Below are 22,086 nucleotides of genomic sequence, written 5' to 3'. Positions count from 1 at the left end.
TGCGTATACAGTCACCCAAAAGCAATAGTGGACTGTTTGTGTAATAATCAGTTCACAAGATCATTGATTGAACTCGGCTAGTATAGATTTGTTCACTGTGTTTTTTTAAAACCAGTAAGCATAGAAAGTTTGTGTCAAGAGGTCTGATTTTAGATATGTTGCCTTTTGCTAAGAAGGGTCTGGACAAATGCAAATTGCCCTGAGACAAAGATGTCTGTCAACACTGCTTCATGCAGCACATTTATGTGGTTGCTAAAGACCTGATTCAAATAAATTCTTACTTTTGCTCATGTCTCTCCTCATTTTATGTGCAGCTGGCTGCATACTGAAGACTGGATTTTATGCTGATGTAAACAATATTATTTTTTATTTCCCAGCTATATTGAAATCTGCAGCAAGACCAGTGCTATTTTGATACTACTGAGAGGAAAGTTGTTACTGCTCCCTTAACAGTGGTTCTGACCCTGCAGTTTTCATGGTGGAGTCAGCGCTGTATCTACACAATATTGGAGAATATGTTAAATGCCTCTCTTCAGAAAAAAAAAATACATAGCTAGAAATGTGATGAAGTCTAAACATTTGCTATGAAAGACAACAAAATCAAAGATAAATTTATGTGGAGTTTGGTTTTTTAGCTCTATTTAGAAATGAACAAAAGAGCAGCTGTACTGCATAGACCAAATGTCTACTTTGTCTCTGGCAGTGGACAAAATTGATGTATTGAGAAGAATATAAGGTGGGAGCAAGCATATATGAAGCATACTTCCAGAATAATCCAAAATGTCCTTGTTATTCACAAAAAAAAAAAAAGGGAGGCAATCATTGTCTTAATGCATAAATATATTTAGGTTATATTTAAAAAGCAGCTAAAACTTAGTGACATTGTGGAATACAACCAGAGAACTGTGAGAAAAAATTGTTTCCATATGGGTCTCTGTTTCACATGTGCAAAGATATTTTCTAAAACACAGAAGTCAAGAAACTGTGAGTCTCCAGTCTTTTAGTAAGCTTATCAGAATATTAAAAAGAATTTCATCTCTGTATGATAATAAAAGTACTGGAAAGGAAAATAGAGGAGTAGAGGCACTGTTTCTAGGAATTCCTGCCAGGGTTTGGTAGCTTGTCATGTATGGTAAAATCTTGCATGGTTTTTATCACTGAAGCTGAGTCTGTACTGTGGGATGTAAACACTCTTCCAAACTTAATGGTTCGTGATAAGCCTCACAGCTGCTTCCTTTATACACACCAATACTTCTGTTTCTGATCAAAAGGTAGCCCTGGGCAATCCAGTCATTTTCCAGTCAGGGCAATTGTGGAGGCAGGATGAAGGGTGCAAATATATAAAACACCTAACCTGCCTTGATACTCATTTTTGTAAGTGTGTGCCTTTTGCTAAATATTACACTGATGAAGACTTATCAGGTAAATTATCCAAATACTAAAGTTTTTTTGGCTGTTGATTTTAAGTAAAGATAAGTTCTTGGATCCTGCCAATAATTCATATGAAGAAACTGCTCTCTGTCTTCCCTTTGTGAAATAGATGTGAAGCTTTTGCTTATGTGAAGCAAGAATTAGACTCTTTTTGAAAAGAGTCTCAGTCAGAAATGAGTTAGAGAGAGACAACAAAGTAAAACAGTTTTTCTACCAAAAAAAAAAAAAAGGCATTTATCAATAACCTAGCACCACTCATTGTTAAGAATTACTGTTCAAGGACTGAAGTTTCCTATTAAGTGAGCAAACATAATTTCCTCCATTCATGGTGTTTCTTTTTAGTGTGGGAGAGCCTGTCAGTTAAACACCTAGCTGCAAGTGAAATCCTTTTTTCTGCCTTGGTACAGGACCATTCCCTTCACACATCTCTTCACCTCAGTAGTAAAAATGAGGTATAAACCATGACTACTGAATTTCTGACAAAATATTCTCATTCTGTAAGGGCAGGGAAAGATCTTTTAGTGTGAGCATGCTGCTTCACAGGTATGGTTATATTGATTATAGCTTCAGAATTAATGGAATTGCTTTCTGGGCCATCTATCATAAAATCATAGAAGGGATGTTAATGGTCATCTAGTTCCAACCCCCTTGCTGTGGTCAGGGACACCTTTCACTAGGCCAGGTTGCTGAGAGCCCCAACCAGCCTGACTTTGAACATTGCCAGAGATGGGGCACTCACAGCTTCTCTGCACAACCTGTGCCTTGTCTCACCACCCCCATAGTGAAGAATTTCTTTCTTATGTAATCTAAACTTATCCTCATTCATTTTAAAGGCATTTTCCCTTGTCCTGTCACTACATGCCTTTGTGAAAAGTCCCTCTCCAGCTCTCTTATAGGTCCCCTTTAGGTACTGGAAGGTGCTTTAGGGTCTTCTCGGAGCCTTCATTTCTCCAGGCTGCACAGCCGCGCTCTTAGCCTGCTGGCCACAACTCTTATAGTGTGGCCATTCAGTAAATTCCTTATCCACTGAGTACTCTCCAGTTTAGAGACAAGGATGTCATGTGGGATAATGTGAAATGTTTTGCACAAGTCCAGGTAATGATGTCAGTTGCTCTGTCCTTATCGACCAATGTAGTAACCCCTTCATAGAAGGCCACCAGATTTGAAGGCACAATTTGCCATTTATGAGCATGTTGGCTGTCACCAATCACCTCTTTATTTTCTATGTGTCTTAGCATCGTTTTCAGGAGGATCTGATGCATGATCTTAGGCATTGAGGTGAGACTGACTGACCTGTAGTTCCCCAGGCCTTCAGTTTTCTTTCCTTTTTGAAAATGAGTTATGGATTATGTTCCCCTTTTTCCATGGGAACTTTACTAGGCTGATATGACTTCTCAAATAAGCTGGATAGTGTCTTAGCAACTTCATCTGCCAGTTCCTTCAGGACCTACAGACATATCTCATCACGTCCTATGGACTTGTGCATCTTCAGGCTCCTAAGATGTTCTTGAGCCTGATCTTCTACAGTGAGCCATTCTTCATTTAGTCAGTTCCTGCCTTTGTCTTCTGCAGCTCAGGTGGTGTGGCTGAAACACTTGCTGGTGAAGACTCAGTCAAAAAAATTGTTGAGTATCTCAGCATTCTCCGTAAGCAGCGTAACCAGCCTTCTGTTGCAGAGAGTGCACACATGTACCTTTAGAAGCTTTTCTTGTTGCTCTTGATGTCAGTCAAGTTTAATTCTATGAGAGTTTTATCTTTCCTAACCTGATCCCTGGATGCTTGGACAATATCTCTGTATTCCTCCCTGGCTACCTGTTCTTGCTTCAACTCATGATAGCTTTCCTTTTTGTTGTTTAGTTTGGCCAGAAGATCATTGTTTCTCCCTGCTGACCTCATGGTATTTTTGCCTGACTTCCTCTTTAAGCTTGGAGTATTAACCATAGGCCTTCATGGGCCTCTGTCAAGCTGGTCTCCTGAAGTCCAGGATAATGAGTTTACTGTGTGCTCTCCTCACTGCCCCAAGGACCTTGAATTCTACCATTTCATGGTCACTGCAGCCAGGGCTTCCCCTTGAGCTTCACATTCCCCACCAGGCATTCCTTGTTGGTGAGAATTGAGAGCATTGGCTCCCCTATCTCATGGGAAGGAAGTTCTCACCAAAGCATTCCAGGAACCTCCTGGGTTGCTTATGCCCTGCTTTGTTGTCCCTCCAAGAGATACTGGTGTGGCTGAAGTACCCCATGAGGACAAGGGCTTGTGAAAGTGAAGCTGCTCCTTTGTGTTTGTAGAGGGCCATATCTAGAGATCCCTGCACAGGGCTGCAATAATTGGTCTGGATACATACTGAAGCAGTATTTTGTTCCTGGTTGTTTTCTTTGTCATAGTTCACTCTGTTCCTGTAGACTCGGTGTTGTACAGACAAAACATTAAGGGTCACATAGATTTTGGAGAAATTCTTTCTATCACAAGGTTTCTTTTTCCTTTTGTTCACCATTTTACCTAATTAACATGAATGGGGAACTCTCTTGGGAATGAAGGGAGATAACATGAAGCTTACTGTGTGCCTTAATTTTCTCTTGCTTTAAAAAGAGTTGGAAAAACACTCACTTAAGACTGGGAAACTGTCAGTAGTGGAATTGTGTAATACATTAAGACATGAACTAACCTGAATATATGCAGCTATTCTGGGAACTAACAAGAATTTTTGCAAGAAATGGGAAAGAGAGGGACTTTTAGCCTGAGATTTCTTACAATCTTAATGTCTACCCCACAGCCATTGTCTGTGGGTGTCTTGAAATGACAGTGAATATCTGAAACTGGTTGGTATTGCTAAGAATATTTGTAATTTGGTAGGTTTTATTGTGTTCAGCCATTGGACAAACACGGAACAATGCTCTCCACTTTCCCCTAAATCCTGAAAAGCAATTAACTGAGACAGTCAAAACAGCCAAAAAATGAAGGTACTACATGGATTTATACACTTAATGCATTTTACAATTGTTGAAGAGTTGACTTTCTTTGCTGTTTTCTTGGACAGAAGGAATTTCATCTCACAGACTTCCTGTTTCCTTTGTTAGTTAGGAAAGTACTAAATGACAGCTCAGGTAACACTTGCATAGCACTCTATAAAGTGTAAGCACATAATGCTGTTTTTAAGCATAACTGTTTTTCACATAGACAAAATACTATCCCAGTTATGGTACTGTAGCATTTTACTCTGACAAGGAGTCCTAAGAGATGTGACTTGTATCTCAGTTAGGTATAATTATAAATAATATAGATTCCATGAATTTGAAATGTATTTTAAACAAAGTTCTAAATTAATCTCTCGGTAATTTCATTTTCTGTTTTACATTCTTTTACAGTATATAAAATTAAGTTATTTTTAACTACCTTAGTCTTGGAAAAGTTGTAAAAATTCCTGTTAGGTATGTTCTCCCAAATGCTTTGAACTGATCTAAGACATTGCTCTGCTAGAAGGATTGCCTTACAGTTTTCTTGTACTCTCATTAGTGTTCCTGATAGTGCTGGTAAAAGTAGAGAGAGGAGGCATGGAATTGTGCAGTCAGTGCAGGAAGAAGCAGTCCCTTTGAGGTAGCAAAGAGGAATTGCATCTAATAGACTGTGGAATAGCATCCTTAGGCTGTCTCTTCTTTGGAGGACATGTACAGCATTGGACAGTAAAAGAGACTTTCATTCAATGAAAGTACTCTTAGCCTAGGAAAGGATACAGCGCTGAAAAAATCCTCTCTAAAGCAACGTGAAGTGTGGTATCAGTAATTGCCCCACACCTTGTGCCTGAATATTTTCTTTTCAGCCTGTGTTCTGTCAGCATGCCTGTGGGACTGCAGCCCAAGGTGAGTGTGCTCAGGTGTGTGGTATCTCACGTGCTCTCAGAGCTCTGTGACAGTCTCACCATGTTCACAACAGATCAGTCAGCCCTATGGCTCATGTTTAGTGCCATCTCCACCATACGGTATTTATGGTATACCTATATAGTATTGTTACAACTAGGTCACTGGAGACCTTGCCAGGTCCTCTTGTTTGTTCCTGCTGTTTGTGACCACATCAATCCACAAAGAAATCAGTTCAAAATAAAGCTTCCATCACCATCACAATGCAAAGAGTTAAGGTCCTTTTTGTTGACAACCGGAAGACATTGTAGCTGTATCAGGGAAGAAATACTGGCCAAAATGAAATGAAGGTCACTTCAGTGTCAGTAACATAAGCTAGATCTTGGAGTGCAGAGTCATTATTAAGATAAATGTGTATATTTGAGTTTTTTCATATTCATAGTATCAACATCAAAATGTAAGAAAAAAGTTCACTGCATATATATGAAGAATTTTTTTTGATACACAAAAAGTGAGTGACAACACAGAGAACAGTTGCTTGGACAACTTCAGTGGCTGAATGGGCTTGCTTTGCATGTGGAAGTACAATTCTTCTTCAAAAATACCAGGAGTAAACTACTCCTACTTCACCTTGGAGGGAGAGCTGAAGTTTGTGTTAGGTACCAAAGGCAGGTGGAAAGCTGTTGCAGTTTCAGACAAAGCCAGTGTTATCTGGATTTTAGTTGTCTTTCAATAAAAAGCCCCATGGATGGCTACCAGTTACTCTTTTCGTGCCCTTCTCTACCAGTGTTTTTCAATGGACACTTTCTTTTCCAGCTGAGCTGCTGCATTGAATTGGTTTGCTCACCAAACTGTTATCTGAGGCACAGTTTGGAATAGTACCTAATCTATCCATGACAGCAGGATGTGTTCTGTCAGAATGTGTAATAGGCAGAGAAGGAGTGGAAAAGCACATACTTGAGTATGGCAATGTGCAAGAGACATTTTTTGACCCACTTTTTATTTGCCAAACATGTCACAGCTTGTTTCCTTTCAATTTGAATGCTTCATCTTGAAAAATGGAGAACTTAAAGGAAGCAAAAGCAGAAAGGTTTCAAGATCACATTTTTCCAAATATAGATCTTTGCATTTTAATGCCAAATAGCCTGTAATTTCAAAAATCCATTACACTAAAACCCTATTAATACTCAGTTGAAATGAAAAGCTTATAGGGCAGAGGTTAAATAAACTATTTTGTTTATTTCATGACTGGTATATTTTTGTTGGTTTGACTGTTTAGAGGGGAAGAGAAAAACAAAAACAACTCTAAAATATTTGCACAGCTTCACAGGAAATAAAATAACAATAAGACCAAAAAAATTCTTGTTAGTCCACATTAGTACTGCTGGATAAGCTACTCAGCCTTGCCTTTGCAGTTGGGAAAATGTACTTTCTAAATTAAAACATTATGACTGAAATACTACAAAAGTTTTTTCTGATATCTTATTTTAAAGCAGAGTTAGAATTATGCATCATTCCTGAAAATAGTATTTGTCAGATCTTCTGAAAGCTTCCTGTGATGGAGACTGACAACCTTGCCAGTCCTTAATTAACCTCTAAGAGAAAATGTTTCTTCAAGTTTTTGGCTGACTGGTGGTTTTTTTTGGCTGCAATTCAAGCCCATTAGTTCTTGCCCTATCCACTACAGACACAGTGAACAAACTGTTCCCTACTTCTTGGTGATAGCCTTGTAAAAACTGTTATTATCCCCACTCTTAATTTTGTCTCATTTAGCCTGATCAGTTCCAGTTCTCTGAGTCTTTTTTCATAGGTCATGTTTTCTAGATCTCTGATCTATTTTCCCTCTCAGGGCTTTTTCAGACAGTTCATTTCTTTCTTTGAAATCTGATGCCCAAAAATGGATGCAGTATTCCAGCTAGAGCTTTTCCACTGCCAGAGTGGAAGGATTACTTCCTGCACTTTGCAGGCTGCTCTCCCATACATGTCACAGAATGGTGATTGGGTTTTTTTGTGGGTTTTTTTTTTTTTTTTTTTTTTTTTTTTTTTTTTTTTCAGTAGCACAACTGGGACTCTCAGTCCGCTTATGATCTGCCCTATCTTCCAGACTGTCATTTGGTGCTCCCCATCCCGAACAACGGATTATTTCTCCCTGAGCCTAGTCCCTTCTGCTCTTCAGCACAACATTTCAAACTTCTTCTCTAAGTAATGCTCCAGTTTCTGAAAGTTACTTTAAGTTCTGGCAGTGCCTTCCTATTGCACATTTACAGACTTAGCAAATGTGGTTTCTGTTCTATTGTCTGAATTCTTAATGAAAATACTGCATTCCGTAATGGACCTCCAGTCAGCAGGTCATTCCAGTTGCTCAGACCCATTACGAACCACTCTCTGGTTATGGTCATTCAAACAGTTTTCGCCGACTTTTTGGTACTTTAATCTGAAACTTGTTTCCTAAATGTGCTTATAAAATTATTATGGGAAATGTTACCAAAAATCTTATTGAAATCAAAATATATGAGAACCAGTTGTTTTTCTCTGTCATGAATCCTTTTACCCTCCTCACAAGTGAAGTAGACTGAGTTATGATTTATTCTTGATGAATTTGTGTTGATTATTGCTCATTTGCTTATCTTTAAGTTGTTTTAAATTCTTTATTTTTTCCATTTTTTCAGTACATTGGATCTGAACTGTCTGTTCTCTAATAAAAGATACATATCTGCTATCTGTCTGACGTATTCTCTTTGAGAACTTCTCAGTGACAATGAGTAATAGTTCTGAGGTCACTTCAGTCCTTTCTTGGCTGTCCCAGGATAAAGTTCATAATACTCACCTGATTTGAAAACTAATGTATTTTTTAAATGTTTCCTGATTTGTTTCCCTATTTTAGACAAAGATTTTACTTCTTTGCAACTGTATTAGCCACATGCTCTCAGATGATTCTTCTAATGTGCAAAAATTTGTTAAGCACTTCAGCTTTATTAAGCACTTTCAGCACTTCCTTGTCTTTTGTCAGAGAGTCATTGAATCATTTAGGCTGAAAAATACTTTTCAGAGCAGCAATTCCAACTGTTAACTCAGCACTGCAAGTCCACCACTAAGCCATGTCCCTCTGTGCCACATCTACAGGTCTGTCAGAGCTGTTAGTTTTCTGCTAAGTTTGGACTCTCATTCCATAGCCACGACAGAACAGCCATACTGCAAAACTCCCAGTACTGCAGAAGTGCATCAGACTCTTCCAGCCCGGCTCTTCCCAGCAGCCTCCATCAGCAATAATGCTGCAATCCTACTTCTCACTACTTTGGCCAGCTCAAGTGTGTTTTTTAGTGTCCAAGACTGTGGTCAGCAGAGCAGACAAATAATGACCTTCAAAAGCCAGGAGATGTGGTGGTCTGGCTGCCCTATAGAGAGCATGCTTTGTGAAGAGCAGTCATGGTCACAGCTGCAGCACCTGCTCTGCTGCACTGGCCAACAAGGGCTGAAAAGGCTTGGTCAAGTTCCTGAACTGCCTGTGTATCAAAGTCAGCCCCAAATTGTGGCATTTACAGTCATAGAGGCAGTGCTGGCCACTCTCCACTTCGCTGTGTAATTCTCATTTAAGAATGACTGGACTTTTCTGAATAATGGATATATCTCAGTATTTCATGTCAGTGGAAAATACTGTGTGAAGAACAGTTACTATAAATAAGAACTGAGAAACTGCTATTGGAAAATTATTACAAATATTAGCAAAGTGCTAATTTCAAAAACAAAACACAGATTTCATTTTGTAGTGTGACAATATTTAATTCTAAAGTTCCCTTTAAAAAGTAACTAGAATAACTCTGATATCTCTTTTTTTTAATCCCTTGCAGCTCCCAGACAGCTGTATAATGGATTACTATGAAAAGTACAAGCACAGAATGAATGAGCTTGAAGCATTTAATATGGTAAAAGTTATAGGATTAATACTACTACCTTGCATATATATGTGCTAGTCTACAACAAAGCTCTGTAAAGTTTTATGTGTCTTACACTGTGGTATGCAATCTCAAAAAACAAAGCAGTTCCCCCTTCCATACTTCGGAGTGTATCCTATTCCAGAACTATATTAGGTGTAAATAAAGTAATAAAGTGAGCACATGGAAGATTCTTTTTCAAGAGAGACTATTGCACTGGAAAATGGAATGTTAGTCTCCCTTTAAATCTAGACTGGTCTCCATGCAGTGATTTCATAAAAAACTTGTTATTAAAATTCATTATTTCCCTCTTTAAAATTGTTCTGCTACATTTAATATTATTTTCTTGTTGGACAATGTCTGAAAAACAACTAAATAACATCGTTCCCTGACTTTATGGTGTTCCATGTATTTTTGATCTTTAATATAATCTGTTTTGAAGATGTCTGCCCCATAGGGAAAACTAGCAAGGCAACATTTGTACAACAGAACCCCTAAAAACTTATTGACCTTCCTGGAATTGTTGTGAGGATATGTAGCCATTTGGAAGTGTATTGCCTGTCTTTCCCAAAAGGATTATATAGTATCTAATCTTTCTTTCAGTTGAAGGTTGTTCTGTCTCCTTGCATAGAAGTTTTGATACTTCTGGATCGTCTTTGCTACCTCAAGGAGCAGGTATTTTTGCATTCTCTTTTATGATACCTAAAGGCTACATCACTGAAATGAGGCTATTTCAGTCAATTTATTACTGTGCACACCAAAAGTCTCTGTTGCAGAATTATTACTCTCATCATATTTGTAAAAGTATAAGCATTCATTCCATTTAGTATAAACATATGCCCAGCAGATGTTTTTATTTTCAACAAAGCAGCAACAGTAAAGTTTATGCTCTTTTAATTGTATGGTAATTACTAGTCAATAGATAGTAAAAAATAAATTAATCAAAGATGCATCAAATCTCATTTTATACACCATAATGAGATATTTAATAATTTAAAAAATTTTGGAAATGCTAAACAAATATTGTGCTGTTAATACTCAAACTTTCAATTAATGTGCTTTGGAACATATAATTCAAAAAATATTGAATTAGATCCAAAATGTTTATTACTTTCTTTTACTATTTCTTAATTAAGATGGATAATGAGAGAGGGTCCACTTTTTCTAACTGTATGGGTCAGCTGAGGTACATTTGACTTAACATACAGCCTGGATATATTTTACAACTATAGATCTGGGATATAATAAGCAAATGCTACTACATTTACTCCATGATGACTTCCATTATTACACAGTTTCTACTAACACTGATTTGGAGTCCTGGTAATACTTTTTCTGCACCTATAAACATTTTTCACACAACTCATAATTTCCTAGGAGGAAATGGTAGCATCTTCCAGCTTCTGTTCTGGGCCATGGTCAAAATAAAATTTTAAAATAAAGTTTAAACTCATCCTATGAATAGCTGTGTTTTTCCACTCTAAACCTTTCATTTTAACAGCTCCCTTTTATCATAAGTGAAAAATCAGTTTATTCGCTGTCACGATGCACTTGGAACAACTGAATTGTAGTAAATGTATGTCTTTGTTCTAACTGGTATTTTTACAGAGAGGCAATTTGAAATAGTTAAATAATGATGTATTTTCCCAAACACCAACCAGTTAAAAATTGCATAGAAATCTGTATGATTTCCAAGATGGGAGATCAAACTTTCTGCCTATAGCACTAATTCACCTTTTCTAAATGTAACATATGCATGGATTTAATCTTGCACTGAATGATTCACAAAATGTGTTTAGGAAGAAAAGTAAAAGTTATAAAAGCCAAATGCAGCATGATGACCAGATCCAGCCAGCCTGATTCATATGAAAAGTCAGTTAATTAGTTTCAGTAGTAGAATGTGCAACATAAAATGAGTATTAATTTCTTTGCTCTAGTTCAACCAATTTCTTTGCTGTAGTTCAACCGAAAAGCAAAGGTTTATTGATTAAGCAGGTGGGAAGCTTTCACTCGATAGCACCAGAAATAATTAAATTACTCTAAAATTGATCCTATTATAGGCATCCTTTTTTCACAACAAACTTTCCCCTATTTTCTTATTAGATAAGTGGTTTTCCTGCTTTGCATTAGGATAATTCTATTTATTTTCAATTTTGTATTTCAAAATGTGGACCTAGTACAATATTTTAGCTTATAAGTCAAAGAAATTTTTATGCACTTCAATCATATATCATTTTCAGGAAAACATTGCCTGGTCTGGACTTGTGAAGTTATTTGATCCTGTGAAGTCCCCGAGATGCTATGCAGTTATTGCTCTGAAGAACCAGTCATGTTCTTAAGTGGAAGCAAATTGCAAAGAGGTTGGAAATTCTGAACTGATAATGCTGTTTTCTCCCTTTTATTCTGATATTTTTAATTGATTCCTCAAGTACAATGTTTGCTTTTCAGATGCAAAAGAAAAAAGTTCAAAGCCTCTTTGAATCTTCAGAAATAAATATATCCTTTATAAATATGATTGCTTCCTTATGTCAGTTATTAATGCTAAACATCTGACTTAGCTATAAATATTACATTATAAATGTGAATTTTATTTAAAAAAACATTTCTATTTCTTCTTTTTAAGGTATTATGTTTGTGTTTCCTTTCTCTTGATACTTCTAATCTCAAGATAACCTTAATTTTTACTAGTGGCTGGTATCAGCAGTCTTAGACTAGGCTCACTTTTTTCTTTTCTGGATTCACATGGTGCAGAGTATAAACAGAAAAATAACCTGCATTGTAAACAAGAGGCTTGTAGGCACACAGTTTGTAGTAACTGGGAGTGGGGCTGGGGCCAAGCCTCATCCCCAGTGGGCTACAGCTGTGAAAAGCAGGTGAGCAGCATTGAGGGTAATGAGACCTGGAGTGCCCAGGTGCACTGACCAATCCCAAAGGGAACAGAGGGCGCACAGGTGTAATGCATGAACATGAGGGGTATAAAAGGTTGGGCTAAAGAACAAGCAGGGCAGATGCTCGCAGCTTTCTAAAGTGGTGTGGTATTGTGTAACTTTGTATGGACAGATGCCTAAAGCCTTCTGGTGAGGTATGGTATTACTCTGTATGGGTGAATGCTTAAAGTTTTCTGAAATTTTGTGAGGGTACTCTGTGTATCGTGGCCATCTTGACTGTGCATGTGCTGTGACAGAGACTTAACAGACTTCGTAGGATCTTTGTGCTCTGTTGTCTTCAGGTCATCAGGACCAGCTTATTTATAGAGCAGTGTAGAAGAGCGTAAGTAGTGACTACCTGCAGAGGACAGTTTTCTATCAACCCCTTCTTCATTCAGGCATTTTCCTGGCATGCACTTGCTTGCCTGTTACCCTGAAAGTAAAGGATGTGTGGTCTAACCCAGTGGAAGATTTTCTGGTGCTTAAGAATCAGCTGCCCTGCTGGGGTTCAGTCTGTAATCCTTGGGTTGTGTTGGAGAGCTATTATCTGGCCCAAATCTGTTTGGTATAAATACTTTGGTACCCAAATGAATTAAAACTTCCTAGGCAGTTTCTTGTTAGCTGTGCTGTGTTCATGAGTGGGAAAATTATTTGTTGATGCATTTGTATCAATGGGTTGCCTAATTAAACTTGCAGATTTTCCATCAATTAAAAAAGAGAAAAGCTTATTTTCGAAGTCCTAGTGCTTTTAATAGAATTTTTGAGCATATGTAAGATATAATTCACTACTAGCACGCAGAAAAAAGGACAACAAATAAATAATAAAATACAGCATTAAAGAGGAAAAGAGGATACATGTGGAAGATAAGAATAACAAAAAATATTTTTATCTTAATTGTATAGTGACAATAATTAGACTGAGATGTGAGTAGGAATGTATCTTACTCTGTTGCACTTTGCAAAATATAATGAGAGCTTGTAAACATGGCCACTCAAGAAAAGAGAAGTAAGGTATCTTTCTAATAAGTCACATCTTTCTTGATGTATTCATTCACTTGGAATAAATATTTTGTTTTTATGTCTGTCTAAACTCTGTTTTAGAACTCCAGTCCCTATTAATTCCATGGATCCAGTATGAGATTCTGATGTTTGTTTGGTCTGAGTATATTTAATCCTTAGAGCTGCTGAACATCTTTAGTGCCCAAGGAATTAAGTTGAAGTTGCAGGTCTGGAGTAGTAGAGCTAAGAGAAAAATGAGGGCTTCCATATATGCTACCTTTTGTTATGCAAAGAGTACTGAGGAAACTAACAAGCTGCTGAATTTTTCTCCCAGGAGAGGAATCAAAAGAAAGAACATCCTCTCTAAGCATCTGGAAGGAAAAAAACAATCATATCTGATACAAAAAGGCGTTCTAAAGTACATGATGTTAAAAAGAAAAAAGGTGAACAAAAATCCTAGAAAAATAAGTTGTATTATATTATGTTCTGCTAAGACATGATGACTAATTGTTACAGAAGTGTTACAGTGTTGTCATCCCTATCTTGCGTGCTCTTGAAAAAATGTTCTTGGGTAAGAAATTGCCTTTTTTTCTGTTATGACTCTGTTCTTCCACTTTTTCAGAACCAATTTTAAAAACCAGGCATATATGATATTTAAACAAAGGAAACACAGTTTCCCATTAAAAAAGGGCTTAAAAAAGTACCTTTTTATAGTTTAAAGATACTAATTTGGGCAAGCCCCATCTGGTTAATCTGAACACAGCTGAAATTGCAAAGGGTATACACACTAGTGTTAATTTTATGTGAGATCTGTGTAATGCTAGATAAAGTTAAATTTTTATTACTATCTTAAAAGAACACTTGCTGCAACAGTTTAGAAAAACAAGCACATCTCTAGGATTAGCACAAGTGCTTGTCTACTGTTTTAAAAGTGTCTGAATAAATTTGCGTTCCCTCCCCCAGCAACTTCTCTGGCTCTTTCAGTACTCCTCATGCACTTTGTAGTCTGTGCAGGCAAAAACAGAGGTAATGTGCTTCTTAGAATAATAACTATCAAGAGGTTTATATGATGAGTTTGGATTCAAGCAAAGTCAGTTGCTGTCTGCTCACAAAGCTTTGGGTGCCTGAATACCTGTGAGTTATTGTTTACACAATGAAAAAAATCCCTGACATTAATCAAGGTGAATAAAACTGCTTTTCGTCATGGTTATTTTCTTTCAGTGTGACAGACCATTATCTATCTTGCTGTGCTCCCTAAGGAACAGAGGCTATACCTGCTTTCCATCAGGTGTTTGCCTGATTCTGTTTGCAGCACAGCTATGTATTCTCTAATGGAGTGTATTATTTATTTCTCTTAGGGTTGAAACGTATTCTCTCTTAGGGTTGAAACGTATTCTTTGATGGAGGAATAAGAGTATATGCAGGGTATGTGTGCAGCATTAATATTCAAGAGATCAGTGTAGCCCTAAAATCTCCAAGCCTGCTTTTGTGACAAACTTTAATTCTGCAGGTCAAGTGGGGTTCCTCAGGGCCTGGTATTGGGGCTGGTGCTGTTTAACATCCTTGTTGGGGACATGGACAGTGGGATTGAGTGCATCTCAGCAAGTTTGCAGATGACGCTAGGCTGTGTGGTGTGGCCAGTGTGGTGGAGTGAAAGGATACCATCCAGATGGATCTTGGCAGGCTTCAGAGATGGGCTTGTAAGAACCTCGTGAAGTTCAAGAAGGCCAAGTGGAAGGTCCTATACCTGGTTTGGGGCAATCCCAAGCACAGACACAGGCTGGGCAGAGAATGGATTGAGATGAGCCCTGGGGAGAAGGACAAGGGGGAACGGTCTCAAACTGAAGGAGGGTAGGTTTAGATTAGATGTTAGGAAAAAATGGTGAGGCACTGGAACAGGTTGCCAGAGAGCTAATGGACTCCTCATCCCAGGGACTGTTCAAGCTGGATGGAGCTCCCAAGGCCTGGTCTAGTAGAGGGTATCCCTGCCCATGGCAGGGGGGTTGGAACTAGATGATCTTCATGGTCCCTTCCAACTCACACCATTCTATGTGATTCTATGATTCTAGGTCTGATTCCTCACTTGTAACATCACATCACAAAAAAATTTTGTGCTGTTTTAGTTTCTGGGGTTTTTTTCTGATTAAATATTTAGTATGTTTTTATGGTAAATTATCTTCATTGACATTATTCATTACTGTTAAAGTGCTTAATATCTGCTCAGAGTTAACATGCTTTTGCTCTGTCTTGATAGACTTAAAATTTTGAGACTCTGTGTCCTGTGATGGCATAAAATCTGCACAGGGGAAGCATGCTAAATATATTTGGCTTTGTGGCAGCAATATGTCTTTTAAATGACTGGAGTACTTATTGGCTTATATTTACTTATTTCTTAAAAACTATCCTAAGTGTGTCATTATATTGCCAAGTATCACTGGTACTTAGGGCAAGTGGTAAAACAGGACCAGCACCAAGAAAGTCCTCCCTGCTTATGTGTGAGCTAGCCAGCTTAGTGTGGTGCTTCAGACTTTCTTTCCCAGGGAAGTAACTGAATACTCATTATTGTTAGCATCTTTAAATCTCTTTATCCCATGCATCTTAGTGTTCTCACTGATATCTGTTCTCCTTCCTGATGTATAGCCTAGTGCTCTGAAAGGAGGGGAATTTGTGCTAGGCTGTGGACCATGAAGAATTTTCAGTATTCATAAGCAAATCAGAACTGAGGTATAGTCCAGACACTTAAACCAGCCACCTAACCCTTAGAACTGTGACTTTAGCTCCCTAAGTTTCTGAAATCCACTCAAATTTTGAATTCCAAAATCCTGCCAGATGGGAGCATGGCCTAATTCTCTGGGAATCCAGCTGCAGTTCTTTCCCTATCTGAAATGACCAACTCAGATTGATGGGTCTATATTCTGTATCTCCAGGCAACTGCTGAATAAGATGGTTTCTTTGACTTGCTTATCCTTGCTTGTTATTTCTCTCAACGTTGCATTTCGGTGTACTTTGAGATAGAGTAAAATCCTTCTGAGGTTTAGGATGCCTCAGAGAAGCTACACCACAGTTATGCTTTTTGTTGCTTTCTGCCTTAAATTAATTTCTGATGATCAGAAAGATTAGTAAGCACCAGACATCCTGAGAGGTATAGAGTATTAAAAATTACTGTGTACAATATCTTGTCTTCACAAGATGTTCTCAATTCAAGAGCTCTAAAGCATTTGCTTCACAGGAATTCCAGAGCACATTATCATTAAACTCAGACATCTAAGGAAACCCACCAACATAATGAAGATTGGCCTCAAGCTGTTAAAACATGCTGTTGTATACCAATCTCCCCAATATAAACCTGAATTCTTTTCAAGGCTGTCTGCAATGTCTGTATCAAACTGAAAACAGATAGACACTTGTCTCACATTCAGAGTGATGCTGTTCATGAAATCAGCAAGAGAATGACATTTTGGTCTCTGCTTTACGCTAAAAGGCAACAGAGCCATTAGAATGGATATGCCAAACACCCAAAGATTTCTTCTGATACCATTATTGAAATCCTTTGAACAGATTTTTTTCAGTCAGTTCAGTCTGTTACTTAGTCACTACTGACTGTCATCAGCAGGTCTACAATGTGCTGTGGTTTATGTTCCACAGCTGGACTTTTCTCAGAATACACTTGTCCAAACAATAAATTACTTCAACTAATTGCTAGAAGTAGTAGCTGCTCCTAGGTGTATTTATGGATTTTATAGTACATTTAGGTTGTCTTATCCAAATGGAATCCTGCTATATACCATAATTTTCTCAGAAATGTACATTTGAAGTATACCAGAAAATAGTTTCTAGATAACCAATTAAATGTAAAAGGAATTGAAATTGTACTGTGTGTCTTCTTGGGTAGGAAAGCACACATGAAAAATATGTAACAGGTTACATCATGAGGTGCACTTTTGGCCAGAATTTGATATTTCACAAATACAAAACACATACACAAGATTACATGGAGAAAATGTCAGATTTGCAGTTACCATAAAGTATATTGCTGGGCTTTATAAGCCTTAGGAAGAAATGTAATTATGTTATTTAACTGGAATACAGGACAACTGGAACTTTCAGTAAGTAAATACGAGAGTGACATTTTAAATTGCCTTACAAGTTAGGAACTTACTGCAAAACTGACTATTTTTGGGGGGGGCAACCATCTGATATACTGTTTGCCCCAGGAAATCAAGCTGTTTTCTACACAATATTTATTTTATACCTGTTCTATAATCCAAGTCTATGCTTGTTTTGGATTTTTTTTTTTGTGTAGTTGATTATTAAATAATCTCTTTTCAGTGTTTTGCAATTACAATCACAGTGGTTATGTGTAATAAGCAAGGACTCTTTATTTCTTCTTGTAGCTAGCACATGCTAACAAGATACAATTATTTAATGTCTTTAAGATTAACAAAGACTGTCCAAAAGCAAAATATCACTTCTGAATTTAGCTGCAGTTTATCTGTGGATTAAAAAATTTTGCATGTGAAACTCTTTAAGTTTTCATTACAAAATTCTCAGATTTATACAAGTCTTTCTTTTTCCATCTTGACCAGTATGAACTTACTGATGTAGATAAAGGTGTTGTCAGGGTAGCTGGTATTGGGTTTCACATGGAATTTATCAGGAAAATCAAGCCAACAAATCAGATTGTTAGACTGAAGCTGAGATGGCCTTAACACACTGTCAACTCTTTCATGACTCACTGATGAAAAGAGCAAAGCTGTCTGCTTACGAAATAACGAGGTAGTGTCTGGCACTGAAGGAAAAAATTCCAAAGCAGAAAGAAGCAGTGATCGCCTCTCTCAATGAAACAATAATTAAAATGTACAGTTGTAAATCTATGCTGTTTATTACACCTCCTATTATTAGAGTAATGAATAAAGAAGCAGAAGCAACCATGCTGTTTCTTAACTATAAATCCTAAATTCACTTGTTAGTATTAGAAAGTCTAAAGTCATCAGGAGGACACACAGATGTTAAAAACTGCAAAAAGAGCTGTACATTGCTTGAATAAATGTGCCATTTGCTGAGCTTTTTATACTCTGAGGCATGGGCATCAATTCAAAGAACACAAAATACTCAATGAGCAACATATAAAACAAGTTTTATCAATCTTAAGTTCTCTGGTGTTTATTGACAGACTATTATTAGCTAATACAAAAATCCCTTCATTTCACAGAAATTTTAGTTTTAATTTGAGAATATAAATAATGTTAGAGAATCTCATAGTAGAAGTGCATATCATTAAGGTTAAGGCCTAGACAAATTCTTGATTTAGGTAAAAGATGTCTGTCCGACACTGTAGTGAAGACCTGCATTGTCTTTTGAGTCACTGGCTAATTTCTGTTGATTACCATGGGAGCAGGCTTGGATACAAAAGCATCTGCTGAAGACAAACTATGGATGATCAAATACCTTTTGTACAAGGACAGTTCCAAATTTACGTTTCTGAAGGTGAAGAGATTGTGTATGCTTCCTTTATTCAGGCATATTGAAGTTGAACAATATAGAAATTATTGTGAATACTGGTTCATCATTGAAATCTTCTTGACATATACTAAGAGGAGGTTTAAATGACTTTTTGTTATTTTTTTAATTTCAGATAATATGTTTGAATACATCAAAACTCTCAGAATTTTCTCTTCTCCTCTCACTAGTCTTCAACAATGAGTGTACTGACTACAGTAACAGAGTTAAATGGCACTTTTTGTTCCTAAAAACAACTGAAGTGTCACAGCCTGTACTTTGAATCCAATGGTATAATGTTCATGAACACCATTTAACTGATTCTATGAATAAGAATAGCAAGGTTTGGCCTTAATTCTTAAAAAAAGCAACACTTGTCACAGTACCTTAACAAAATATTTTCATAGCAAGATTTTCCTTTGTGTTCACTTTTCATTTTCCCCTGTATTTGCCTTCTGTCTTTCTTCTATGCAGAAATTTTATAAAATATTATAAAACAAAAAAATTGAATTTATCTGAGTGGTATGTTTGACCAGTTAGCACCTCTACCAACCCTATGTAGGCAGCACATCCCTTATTCGTGAACTATATGTTAAAGAAAGGAATATTAATTAATAACTCTCTGTATGGCCCATGAATTCAATAGAACTTGTAAATGTTGATTGTCAGACAAAAATTTTGATTTATTTTTATAATTCCATTTAGGATGTATTTTAAAAATGGATTTCTATAGAAAACATTTTAAAGGCGATTTAATGAAAATATTTTACAGCAGGACTTGAAAATTATGTAACTGGAGGTAGAATCTCAGTGGAGAATTCAAATAATATTTCAGGTTGTCTGTGGGGATAATTTAATAAAAATCCTGTTTGTTATGATTTAGCAACAACAGAAATCAATAAAGTGTAAAAGGTATCACAATTATTCATTCACTTCTGGTTTATTGAAATATTACAGCCTCATATGTTGCTAACTTACTGGTGTTTGGCAAACTGCACATAAGATTTTGGAAGAGTAAATCTGGGAACATGTATGTTTTTACACACTAGTGTTTTACAATTCATTGAATGAAATAGAAGTGTATGATATTGTAAGCAATGCTGTTTCTCCATTGAAAAAGCTGCCAAAACAAATCTGAATACATGCAAGAGACTATTACAGTTCACAGTAAGCATTTAGTTACTTTATCAGAAGTTAATATCAGCTTAATTCTGTGCTTTTTAACTAGTTAAAGTTTGAGACCAGCTTCACATTTTGATTCCCCATCTCAGAACGGGAAGACAGATTCACTTGACACTAGGTAAAACTGCTGTATTATTACCTTGTGTCCCAGAGGCCACATAAGCCTGTTAGTCTGAGATTCTCCCAAATTAATTCTGTGCTCTGCAGCATCACCAGTCTGTGGTGCAGTGCTGCCCTGATATAATTCTACTCCTGTATAGCCCAGGTGAGAAGTGTATGCTCTGAGCATTATCTGGGGTTTTTTTTTGACAGGATAAACAAGGAAGAAGGAAAAAGTTTTATTACTCCTCCCACCTACTTCTTGTGTTATAACTTCAAGCACTTTGGGCCAGTTTTCCTTTACTGTCTAAGGATAGCAGTGAACAGCTCACACAGTTCTTGAGGGCCAAGCATTGCTCCTGCACATCCCTTCTGTGTAATTGGTACCTGGGACATGCAGCCACCAAAGGCTGGATAATTCCCTTTGTGGAAGTCAGCCTGATTTGACCCTGTTATGTCCAGTCCTTGCAGAGAGTGGCCTTATTAATGCAGTGGTGTGGACAGTTAGGGGACTGCTTTCTACAGGAAATGGGTGCAGGATTTACTTTCCCTTTTAGAAGTGACACTGTGCTTTGTGGTATGGTGAGGTGTGCTGTTCCAGGTTGTTCTGAGCATTTTTTATTGAACTGGAGTTCTTCCCTTGAGCAGTGAAATCACAGGCTTGCCATTGAGCATTGCAATACATCTTTTCATTCCCAGGTTGCCTAGAGGACATTATTAAAAAGAAACAAAACAAAAACAGTTTTGTGTTCAGACAGGTGAATATTTTTATGTGTGATAAATCATAAATATCTCCCTTTGTTGGCAGAAGAGCATGTACACTGCGTGCATTATCACTACATTTGCATTCTGACAACCGTTTTAACAACAAAATGCTCTTCAAAGTGCTTTTCAAAAGCTGACCCTCACTCTTTAAATATCTCCTTAGGGGTAACTATCTTTTGATTATAAATGTATTTTTATCTCTAATTTCCATGGACTTTTTTCCTGGGTTTATTTTTGGCTTTTTCTTCAATTGAGGGATAATGGAGTGTTAGAGAGAAGTACCATTTTCCAGTTGAAGTAAAAGTTTGTAACATATACTTTGAAATAATTTAAGTAAGATTTCGTACAGATAAGAAATTTGAGTTTTCTTTTGTAGATGTTGAAAAGGTCTGTTCCCATTGCAAAGTTTTAAACTTAGAAAGTTCTAATGTCAATATACACAGTCAACATATGCAGTTTGTATGGCTTTCAGAAACAGTGATGTTCTGAGCAACATGAATTCCAGTGCTCTGCTTTCCCAAAACACTAAGCAAATTATTCTAGAAAGACAGTTTTATCTAACAAAAATTTCCTAATGTTTTTTATGAAAGCCAGCTACAGACACATTAATATTTTAAAGTTGGTTTTTTTTTTTTTTTTATGTCTAACCAATGTATCTTCTGTTCAAAGTGACCTTAGAAGTGTGTGCATTTAATTAATTTCTGAAAAGTTGTGTATTTGTTCGTTGGCTTAAAATGCCAGGTTTTTTTACCTCTGCAATTTGTTGCTAAGTTGCCCTAAAAAGCAGTCAGGTAATAAATTACTTCCCATACAGAACAAGGATGCTTCAGTAAACCCTATCAGAAGAATACTACAAAGCATTCTCATTTTTTAACTGAATGTCACCTTTCCTTGTAAAAAGAATATTTTTCATGAAGTGTCTATTTCCTGCACAGAAGAACAGGAAAACGTTTCAACAGACTGATTAATTTAATTTTTCACTTGGTTTATGTGAATTCTGATCCTAGGTATAAAATACTTTATCTACTTATATCTAATTTAAACCCTATTTGAAGAGCTAAAAAGCAGCCTGCAAGATTCCTACCTAATTCTGTCTCATTGTTTGGTGTGATTCCTCCCTTTGTGAATTGTACTAACAGATCCTATGTATCGCTCATACTTGTTGTTTTGAAGGATACATTAATAACTTGACCTGTAGGTGGCTTACAAATGGTATATAACAATTATTTTCCACTGCTTTGCTTTCTGACTGGATAACTTTTGCAGTAAAGCAAGATCTGTTTGTGCAGATGTTGGTTCATCTGCTTACTCTCACGACTTTAGTCCAGTCTAGATATGAGGCACTGCACTGTGGTACAGTGGTACAAATAAGTGGGAGATATCCTCCAAGATTGTAAC

At 36.9% G+C, this 22,086-nt stretch overlaps 1 protein-coding gene across 2 annotated transcripts in view; it reads left to right on the top strand.

Annotated features, from left to right (window-relative positions):
* METTL25 (methyltransferase like 25) overlaps positions 1 to 11,729 on the top strand; it is a 47,128-nt gene extending 35,399 nt beyond the window's left edge. Inside the window, exons 10-12 of one of the 2 annotated variants that reach the window (XM_053977311.1) lie at positions 9,134 to 9,208; positions 9,821 to 9,892; positions 11,458 to 11,729. In XM_053977311.1, the coding sequence (XP_053833286.1) occupies positions 9,134 to 9,208; positions 9,821 to 9,892; positions 11,458 to 11,556 (246 nt within the window). In that variant the 3' untranslated portion in view covers positions 11,557 to 11,729. The remainder of the gene's footprint in view (positions 1 to 9,133; positions 9,209 to 9,820; positions 9,893 to 11,457) is intronic. The other variant, XM_053977312.1, reaches the window with a different exon arrangement.
* The last annotated feature ends 10,357 nt before the right edge of the window (positions 11,730 to 22,086 follow it).

Source organism: Vidua macroura, chromosome 5, assembly GCF_024509145.1.
Source record: "Vidua macroura isolate BioBank_ID:100142 chromosome 5, ASM2450914v1, whole genome shotgun sequence".
NCBI classification, from domain to species: Eukaryota; Metazoa; Chordata; class Aves; order Passeriformes; family Viduidae; genus Vidua; species Vidua macroura.
Note: the sequence above shows the minus strand (reverse complement) of the source record. Positions and strands in the feature narration are given on the sequence as shown.